The following is a 10,649-nucleotide window of genomic DNA, read 5'->3' as shown; positions in this document are numbered from 1 at the left end:
AATGTAGGTCTGTTTTTTCTGATAATATAGTTTCATTATAATGATAATACTATAATATTGTATAATGTACCACAGAGTATTATATGTATATATATACATACACATATATATGTAATATATGTAAATATATGTATGTATATATGTATGTATGCATGTGTGTAAAAAAAAAAAAAATATATATATATATATATATATATATATATATATATATACACACATACACACTTTTTATTTATTACCTATTTATTTATGTCTAAAATGTTTTCTCAACCTCTTGCTACTGTAACAATGAAATTTTACAAATATTGGCTCAATAAAATTATCTAATCTAATCATAGATTAGCATATTTAAACTGAATTAGCGAGGTGGGTATGAAGATTAGAAAAAGCATCCACGCTAAAACCTATTGCAAGGATTTGAATTTGGCTGCTATGTCTGTATAGAACTACATATTAGATATTTAATTTTTAAAACAGTGTTGCAAAACAGCCAAAATCAATTGAAATTTTGTCTTCCTGCATTAGTACCTAGAATTACTTTGATTTCATTCAGTAATACATTTCTAAAAAATCAACAAATATTTAAAAAAACCCATCAATATAAGTTTCAATGTGATATCAAGCCCACCATGTAAAAAGTATTGTGACACAATATTTGGCAAAATAAACCAGTGTTGAATACTGATATTGCTGCTCCCACACATTTTGTTGTATTTTATTTGTTTGGCTGTATTTTTTTCTTTTGTCCTTCTGAGAACTGTATAACATTTGATATAATTTTTGAATGATAGCCTTGATATGTTTCTCCTTCCCTGAAAAAAAATGGCTGCCATGCAAGCAAGCATTCCCTCACTTGGCGTTTGGGGCGTGCTTGCGGCACATGGCCACATAGTCGGCCACATCGTCAGGGGAGCCCATGGCCACGGGGGATCTCTGGTGGATTCCCTCTGGCTGGATATCGAGGATGTCTTGGAAGCCGGTGGAGGCGGCTCCTCCTGCTTGCTCAATGATGAAGGCCATGGGGTTGCCCTCGTACAGCAGACGCAGCTTTCCCCAAGGAGTGAGCAATTCATCATACAAATACACTTGACAAATCACATCCCGTTTAGATTCCCATTTTTGACGTAGTATCAGAGCAGTATTCAATTTGACTGTGTCTTAGTCATGATCAATGTTCCCTCTAAGCTACGCGAGTGCGGCAATTGCTCACTACTCTTGACTTCTCTGCGCAACAGCAATCATATGGCGCGCAGTAAATAAAATCTTTTTTTTAACCCCTTTCCCTATGATGGCGCCGTTTACGTGGCAACCAGTGGTAGTAGCTCTGTCCACTCTTATGTTTTTTGTGTTTTACAGCATGTTTTACATGAAAATATAGAGGGAACATTGACATGCACCTGCTTATGGCAGGTGTGATACTAGTGTCCCATAGCGAGCAATGATGATGTCGCTCACACTGGTACTCAGTGCATTCAGGGAGGTTGTCTCCAGACCAACGAAAAATTAGAGGGAACATTGGTAATCTTATTTGTTGTCATTCAATCGTTACAATATCTCTCATCTAATTTTCTGAACCATCCTACTGACATCTATTTATTTTTCTTTTTTTGTTTTAACATTTTTCTTTATATTTTACTAGTGTACTCGCAAAATGTTTTTTGATGTTGAGTGTAGATGTGTAATGTAAATTCAGAACTCATGCGGTGAAGTTACGGCCACTCAAGAATGCTCCTCTCCTTTCCTTTAACTCAACACCTGCCATTGATGGCGCATAGGCGCCTGTGCCATTTGGAGTAGGTAGGTTTCAGGAAATGAACAAATTCATTTACTGCCCCCCACCCAAATCAACTCAATAAAATATTGAGTAAGGATAAAAAACATTTAAATAAGTAGCATATTTGCACAGCACGAAGTTGAACAAAGCTTTAAATACTATGTCAAAGGGCAGCAATTTGTACTAATTCTAAAGGCAAGCACTCACCTTTCCCTCAGGGCTCTTCACGTTCCCCGGATACAAAAAGATCCCACCATACATGAGTGTCCGGTGCACGTCGGCCACCATGGAACCGATGTAGCGAGCGCCGTACGGCTCAGTCCCGTCCTGTGGTCAGTAGGCAGTGAAGTGTACAATAGGGTTACCACAAGAGATTATTTTGATGGCCTTCAATACTTTTTTACAATATGTTGACTAATTATATACATATTATATACTGTTTACTTCAGGGCTGCCAACAACTCCGGAATTTCAGGAATTTCTCCAGAAAATGCAATGCAAACTCTAGATTCCAGACAACCTCTGTAAACTCTGGAAATCCAGCAAAATGTTCACTTATTTTTGGGGGGTAAAAGTACCACATTTCCAATTTAAATCCTCCGAAATTCACACCATTGCAATAGTTTCCGCAATGTTGTTTCAACTGAACTGTAAACCGGAATAATTTGTTAAGAAAAGTGCATTTTGAATCATCCAAGTTATAAGTTTTGTAGTGATTCGTCTTGTTCGACTTCAGCATGGCTAACGATTCGGAATCGATTGCATAGGTAGATTCTATCCCTTTAACATTTTTGTTTACTTTTTTTTCACAAGGGAAGTAATTTTAAGGCTGTCTTTTGTTTTGAAACAAACCCTATCATTTCTGGGGTTGTTCTAAAGGAAGTAAGTGTACACAGCAGTGGTGAGTCTTATCAACATGCAATATGATATACCGTATTTTCATGACTATAAGGCACACCGCATTATAAGGCGCACCCTCAATGAATGACATTTTTCCATATAAGGCGCACTGTATTATAAGGCGCATTGTCTATTTTGGAGAAAATAAACACAAGAAGACTTTTAAGTGCGCCTTATAGTCGTGAAAATACGGTAATTGCTATTGGCTTCCAGGTATGAAGCACTCACTAGACAGTCACCTCTAGAGCCAGCCATTGTTGATGTTTTGGATTTTTTTTGCAGTGGGGGAGGAGCTATATGATGGAAGATTGTGTAAACTAAGATGGAATCTGCGTATTCAACAGTATTGTTTCAGTTTAGGTGTTTGTGTTTTTTAAATATCCAACAGTGGTGGTTTTTTGTTTTGTTTTCTGTTTTTTCCATATATAATGCGCACTGGATTATAAGCCCCACTGTCTGTTTTGGAGAAAATGTAAGACATTAATTGCGCCTTATAGTCGTGAAAATACGGTATCTTAACAATAAATGCAAAATGGATGGCATTTTGGATAAATCTTCTAATAAGAAACCCAGGCACTCGCGGAAGTTTATTAGTTCCTATTCGACGAAATATCTCATGTTGAAGCTGTCTCTAAAAGGACCGACATTTGCACAATATTGCAACTAATGTAAAAACATGATAATAAAAGTTTGATTTAAATTGTTCATGCTATTTTTTTTTACATTTTTTTTCAATTTTGTGTGAATCGCATTAGCTCTTGAAATACTCCGGAAATGGGACCAGGGTACTCCTGAAATGGGGTCGACAGAGGTTGGCAGCTCTAACTTTAATCTTTGGTTTTACATTTAGTTGCGAACTGAGTTGGACAGCATAGTGCAGTGGTGTCAAACATACGGCCCGCGGGCCGGATCCGGCCCGTCTGGTGGTTTGGTACGGCCCGGGGAAGAAAGCTGCATTGTATTAAAAAATATGAATTTTCTTTAAATTTTGTAGTTCTTGTATTATCAGCTAGGGGACGTGGTGTTTTAGTACGTGCAGACAACATGAAGTGACATTTATTTATGTTCTTATGTTATTCTCTTGTCCATAATATATTGTTCATAATGTAAAGGGAACATTCTTTTAATAAACATTTTGATAATTTACTCATTCTTTGCACTATTTATTAGTAGTAGTGACTAATGCAAAGGAAAAAAGTGGGCTTATTTTTAGTTCTATGTAATTTTGCAATGAGTTTACTGGTCCGGCCCGCTTGATCTCAAATTAAGCTGTATTCGGCCTGCAGAGCAAAGGGAGTTTGACACCCCTGGCATAGTGGGATACCAGCTGTAAATATTAGTACTTCACAAGCAAAAGGTTTTCTATGGGTACTCCCATTTCCTCCCACATTCCAAAACATGCATTGTAGGCTCTTTGTACACTCTAAATTGCCCCTGGGTATGATTATGAGCAAAAATGGTTGTCAGGGTTCTCATTGCCCACTGATTCAGGGTGACCCACGCCTTGTACCAGCTGGGATAGGAACACCTTATTCCAAAATGAAGCCGGTTTGTCCAAATGTGCTTTAGCATTTCTCAAGCGACTCTGTTTGTGGCATGTGCGCATAAAAGGCTCTCATTTTGCAAAGTGTGCTGATTATTAGAATAATGCACAGTGACGTAATCTGCAGCAAGACCATGTTGTAAGTCTTTGGAGCTGGTCTGTTTGTTGACTTTGACTGTTCTCACCACCCTTCGCCTCTACTTATATGAGATTTTTCTTGGCCTGCCACTCCAGGCGTCAACTAGAACTGTGCCTGTGGTCATCCATTTCCACACTATGTTTATCAGAGTGGAAACTGACAGCTGAAATCTCTCGAGTAATGAGGATTGCTTCTTTTTCTTCATTTTTTCCCACTCCTGATATTTGTCACTGTGATTCCTCATTGAGTTCATGTGTTATTTCAACGCCCCCTGGTGTATCTCCTGCTGACTGCCTCTTCTATGACCGAAAAAGTTAACTTGCTCCTCCCATTCAAAATGGATTGGACCATCAATGGTACTAAAAGATGAACAACCAAAACGATTTGAATCGAATTTCACATCTATCAATATCTCAATAGCAGGCAAGGAGTTATTTTTCATCACTTCTTTTTTTTTTCCACTTCCATTTTAGAGTATCTACAGGTCACTTCTGAAAAATCATTTCTTATTGATTTTGAGGAACTTTCCGGGATGTTTCTTGTTTATTTGTCGTTTCCTGCTGATTTTGGTGTATTTCGAGGTTACTTCATGTTGGTTTTGGGGCATAGTTAGTTTCCTTAATAACTCATTGGCCGCCATTGAAGGCGCCATTTTGACAGCAAGGGTCGAATGAACGAAAGTGATTCGCGTGGATGGGAAACTGAGCTACAAAGTGTCCCACAGCCTGGATCAGACACATAGTGAGCGACTTCTGGCCCATAGGCCACACCTTTGACATGCCTGGTCTAAACAAATACTGGCCCATCTCAATAGTGATTGGAAGATCACAATCATTTCACCGTGGCAGGACTCAAGAGAGGAAAGAGGAAGGATAGAAAGAAAATTTTGCAAGTCAACTTCCTGGAGTTTCTGTCAACATTACCTGAGGAAATTTCTTATTGCGCAAATACTCGGTGACAGCCGGCTCAAAGTATTTGGAGTAGCCTTCATTCAAGCTGTAAATCTTGCCCCGTTTTTTGATTCTCACTTTCCGCTCTGTCAGGATGAACTCGCCGATGGCCTAAAGGTAGAAACCATTTCAAATTCATAGAATTTTTTTTTTTGCTCTGCATTCTGAGTCATGGTCTAAGAGTTGTACGGACCGGGTCAAGCATGAAGCAGTTGACTCCTGTTCCGGTGGAGAGCACCATCATGGTGGCGCTGCCATAGAGGGCATAGCCCGCCGCCACCAGTTTCCTGCCGGGCTGCAAAGCGTCCTTCTCGCAAGGCTCGCCATCCTCGCTTTCCTGCGGGAAAAAGAGGGTAAACGGGGACAATTAACTCAATCATTGCCATTGACCATAAGTCCGTTTTGGGCTGGGTGGGAGGACTGGCAGCAATTATTCATCGCAAACTCAACACTAATTTATAATCTCTAACTTGGGTTTAAAACCCTACTTTGGACCACCAACCCTAACTTGAAATCAAACGTTTCAACCCTGACTATGGTTTTAAACCCTAATTTAAAACCGAAACTGTAGTTTGATTCCAGATTTTGAAACCCTAACCGTAGTTTAGAATTCTATAACTCGGGTTTTAAATGACTTGCAAACCTAATTCTAGTTAGAAACCCTACTTTGGAAACCTAACCTTGTTTTAAAACCCCAATTATTTGTCTGTTTGTTGTTGTTATTTGTGCACTACATAGTGAAAGCTTTAAATCTCATTATAACTAAAACATTCGAATTCAATTCAATTTAAAAATCAGTTTTTTCATTTGTAATCCCACATTGAAAGCTCAACATTAGTTTGAAACTTTGAATTAAAAATGTAACTTAAATTTAAAATCCTAATCGTAGTTAAGAATCCTATAAATCGGATTATAAAATTCTTGCAAACTTTAATTCTAGTTAGAAACCCTACTTTGGAACCCTAACCTTGTTTTAAAACTCCAATTATTTGTCTGTTTGTTGTTGTTATTTGTGCACTACATTGTGAAAGCTTTAAATCTCATTATACCGTATTTTCACGACTATAAGGCGCACCACATTATAAGGCGCACCCTCAATGAATGACATTTTTTTCCATATATAAGGCGCAGTGTATTATAAGGCGCACTGTATTATAAGGCGCACAGTCTATTTTGGAGATAATTTAAGACTTTTAAGTGCGCCTTATAGTCGTGAAAATACAATAATTGCTATTGACTTCCAGGTATGAAGCCCTCACTACACAGTCAGCTCTAGAGCCAGCCATTGTTGATGTTTTGGATTTTTTTGTATAAAATCTTGCAGTGGGGGAGGAGCTATATGATGGAAGATTTTGTAAACTAAGATGGCATCTGCATATTTAACAGTATTGTTTTTTTTTTTTTAATATTCGACAGTGGTGGTTTTTAGTTTTCTGTTTTTTCCATATATAAGGCACACTGGATTATAAGGCGCATTGTCTATTTTGGAGAAAATGTAAGACTTTTAAGTGCGTCTTATAGTCGTAAAAATACGGTACTTATAACGACAACAAAACCATTCAAATTCAATTCAAAAATCTGTCTTGGCATTTGTAATCCTACTTTGAAGGAATTAGTTTGAAACCGTGAATTAAAAATGTAACTTGAATTTAAAACTCTAATTTGAAACCTTATCTAAAAAGTGAATGAAGTCACTAGTTGCAGTTGACATCTATTCCAGCCAATGATCTTTTGCACACCACCATTTTAGTAGACGAGTTGACGCACATACCCTCTTGTAGATGGCAAAGATTGTTCCGATGGATACCAGGCAGTCGATGTTGGACGAGCCATCCAGCGGGTCGAAACACACGATATACTTGCCCTGTGAAAAAGATATTTGAACTCAATGTTTAGTTGTTTCTTTTTACGTTTGTTTACCCTGGTCTCTGGCTCCACGATGATAGCTTTGTCGTTCTCCTCTGAAACCAGCACGCAAGAGGTGAAGGAGGACTTGATCATGTTGATGACCATGTCATTGGACAGGATATCCAGCTTCTTCACCTGGTCGCCCGTCACATTGGTGCTGCCCGCAATGCCGTATCTTCAAAAGGAAATCACAGAACATAAGAGGGCCTCAAGGACAAAACATGAACCGTTTAAAAAGTTCAAGTGCCATAGGTAACATTTTTATTTTAATATATAGAATTGGGTAGCCGGGGGGGACGAGTGGGGTTGAGAGTTCGATCCCCGGTCGGTCCTCACAGTGTGGCGTTTCCATGTTCTCCCTGGGATTACGTGGTTTTTCTCCAGGTACTCTGGTTTCTTCCCACATCCCAAAAACATGGAGGGTAGGCTGGTTGAACATTCTAAATTGCCGGTGTGAATGGTTGTTTGTCGCATTTTGACTTGCTATTGGCTGGCAACCAATTCAAGGTGTCCCCCGCCTGGTGCCCGTAGTTTGCTTATGGAAATAAATGAATAAAATGAATTGGTTCACGCCTATGCTTTTGTTCCTTTGACTTGTCATTAAAAAAATATATAAAACACGAAAAATGAGCAGTTGAGCCCGGAGGTTGAGTGGTTGGCGCTTCGGCTTCACAGTGGGAGGACCCGGGTGCAAATCCAGGTTGGTCCACCTGCTTGGAATTTGCATGTTCCATCCACCATTCACATCGGCAATTAAGAGGGCCTGCGTGGGTTTTCTCTGGGTATTAAGGTTTCCTCCCACATTCTAAAGAGATGCATAATAGGCTGATTGTACACTCTAAATTGCCCCTAGGTGTGAGCGTGATAGGTTGTTTGTCTCGTGTCCTGCGATTGGCTGGCCACCAATTCAGGGTTTCCCCCACCTATGACCTAGTCAGCTGGGATAGGCTCCAGCACCCCCGCAACCATAGTGAGGATAAATCAGTTCAGAAAATGAGATGAGATTAATTGCTCATTTGCTGCTAACCTCGCAGTACACGTGAATTGGACGTCTGTTTTAAGACGTCAATGGCATAATTGATGATTCTAAAAGACTGAAAAAGCACAGTAGTACCTCGACTTACGATCGTAATCCGTGACAAGCATATCGTAACTCAAGCGGACGTTTCCCATTGAAATGAATTGAAAACAAGTTAATTTGTTTCCAATCATCTTAAAAAAACACCAAAAATAGGATATTGGATTGGAAAAAAGGTTTTATTTCTTCTATTTCGCCATATATTGACAAAGTAAAGAATAACGAGTGATTTAATAGTAAGAAAATGTGTTTAATAGATGTAAAATTGGACGCATTTGGCAGAGGGGAGAGACACTAACACACACAGAGGCGGAGGTGGTGGCTGTTCTGGGGGACTTGATCCATGGCAACAACGCACCCGAAAAACGAACAAACAAATTTAAATTAACTTGGATAACTATATACAGACACTGAACTTTTTTAACTTCACACAAACTGAATTCTAATTTTGTTTTAATCTTTTTTTACGTTCTACGGGTTGACCCCACCCGGATGTTTTGCCGGAACATGATATTTGTGTGCGTCTCTATCGAAATATTTTGAAGACGAGGCAAAAGCAAAGAACTCTTGATGCGTTCGTTTTGAAGACTCCAACTTTTTTAACTTCACACAAACTGAATTCTAATTTTGTTTTAATCTTTTTTTACGTTCTGCGGGTTGACCCCACCCGGATGTTTTGCCGGAACATGATATTTGTGTGCGTCTCTATCGAAATATTTTGAAGACGAAGCAAAAACAAAGAACTCTTGATGCGTCAAGAGTTCTTTGTTTTTGCCTCGTCTTCAAAATATTTCGATAGAGACGCACACAAATATCATCACAATACGCGTAATCCAAGCTTTAGAATTAGCGCGACACATCACTTGTAGGTCTCTTGAAGGCACACGTGTTCTCCGCATTGTACACTAGTAGCAGGTTAATTTTACAGTCACCGCTCGCATTAGCACACAACGCTAGCGTTAAGCGGTCCTTCATGGGTTTGTGTCCCGGTAATGCCTTCTCCTCTGCCACGATGAATGTCCGCCTGGGCATCTTTTTCCAAAAAAGACCAGTTTCATCGCAGTTGAAAACTTGGTGGGGGATATAACTTTCCTCGGCGATAATCAAGCCAAACGTCTTGATGTGTCCTTCTGCTTAAGGATGGTGGAAATGGTTGACATATTCCTCTCTTATAGCCTAGCGAGCTCACTGTCATTTTTTTCAATTATTTTGCGTTTCGTGTCCGATCAATCGTAATATTGTTTACCTGGAGGGTAAATGTAACCAACGCGGGGGAAAAACACCCGGTTTTTCCCCTGCGTTGGTTGGCGAAATGCAAAGTCCACCCAGTGGTCGTAGAAATATTTTATACACGAAAGAGATACCAAAAATACAGTGCCAAGGCCACCTGGCTTGGTGGCATCACAACATTTAGTGATAGTATCTCGGGCGAATTATTCGATCGAAATTTTCATCGTAAGACAAGAATGTCGTATGACGGAGCGGTCGTATCACAAGGTTCGACTGTATAGTTGAAGCAACAAAAAAAAAAGGAAAAGTGGGCGTGGGCTCAGGTATGCGTTTCCTGATTGGTCCTAGCCAAACCAGAATCTCCAGCTCGGTCTGTGGCAACGTGGATGTTCCAAATGGGACACAAATGCATCTCAGTGAGTTCATTCTTATTTTCAAAAGTAAAGTCTGGACTAATACTTACAAGTGAGCGATGCCGGCTTTGCGCACCGCGCTGGAAATGGCTTTGACGGCCGTGCACAATGAATTGAGAAGCCGGGTGAGCTCCCCGGTCCCTTTGACCCGCCGGCCCTCCTCCATGACAAAACGGGTCACGGTGACCACGTTGGTATCAAAAGTTCCTCGGTCGGACATGATTGCAAATCCCCCCCAGAAAACGAAAAAGTTCTCCCTCAGTCCAGAGGAGGAAGTGCCGCGGGACTTAAATGCTGTCCTGACGCGGAACTTGACCAACCAATCAGAGAGGAGAGAGGAGAGAGTGGGAGGGGCTTCTGTAGCAATACGCCGTTTCCTTTTGTGACACCTTTAGTGGTTGATAAGATGGAGTGTGAGCTTCACAATAGAAGTTGACTGTGCAATTTATTTGGCAATAGCTATGTTTGAAAATGACGTGTTGAGAAATGTGGCTCAAGTCCACATTCTTCTTTCGCAAACAACATGAAAATGAAATAATTGAAATAGAGCATCTCAAGTTTACTTTTCTCGATATTTGTGTCACGTGAGGTCCTAAATAATAAAATACTACATTAAAAATGTACGTGTATATGTGTGTGGAAGTGTGTGTGTGTGTATAAGTGTGTATGCGTGTGTATGCGTGTCTATGTGTGTGTGTGTGTCCATGTGTGTGT

At 39.8% G+C, this 10,649-nt stretch overlaps 1 protein-coding gene across 1 annotated transcript; it reads right to left on the bottom strand.

The window, feature by feature from the left end:
- Positions 1-687: 687 nt before the first annotated feature.
- On the bottom strand, positions 688-10,239 carry fbp1a (fructose-1,6-bisphosphatase 1a). Its single transcript, XM_077714446.1, has 7 exons — positions 9,986-10,239; positions 7,227-7,389; positions 7,078-7,170; positions 5,500-5,643; positions 5,280-5,417; positions 1,982-2,101; positions 688-1,047 (listed from the first exon to the last, which is right to left on the bottom strand). Exons 1-7 carry the CDS (start codon positions 10,153-10,155, stop codon positions 850-852), a joined length of 1,026 nt encoding a protein of 341 aa, XP_077570572.1. The 5' UTR covers positions 10,156-10,239; the 3' UTR covers positions 688-849.
- Positions 10,240-10,649: the final 410 nt, after the last annotated feature.

Source organism: Stigmatopora nigra, chromosome 4, assembly GCF_051989575.1.
Source record: "Stigmatopora nigra isolate UIUO_SnigA chromosome 4, RoL_Snig_1.1, whole genome shotgun sequence".
NCBI classification, from domain to species: domain Eukaryota; kingdom Metazoa; phylum Chordata; class Actinopteri; order Syngnathiformes; family Syngnathidae; genus Stigmatopora; species Stigmatopora nigra.
This window is presented reverse-complemented; position numbering and strand designations above follow the sequence as displayed.

What these genes read in the sequence shown, in the direction of transcription:
- fbp1a (XM_077714446.1), bottom strand. Translation starts at nt 10,155, where the DNA reads ATGTCCGACCGAGGAACTTTTGATACCAACGTGGTCACCGTGACCCGT. An exon ending in AAAGCCGGCATCGCTCACTT is followed by an intron (nt 7,390 to 9,985) that starts GTAAGTATTAGT and finishes TTCCTTTTGAAG; the next exon opens with ATACGGCATTGCGGGCAGCA. An exon ending in TCGTGGAGCCAGAGACCAGG is followed by an intron (nt 7,171 to 7,226) that starts GTAAACAAACGT and finishes TCTTTTTCACAG; the next exon opens with GGCAAGTATATCGTGTGTTT.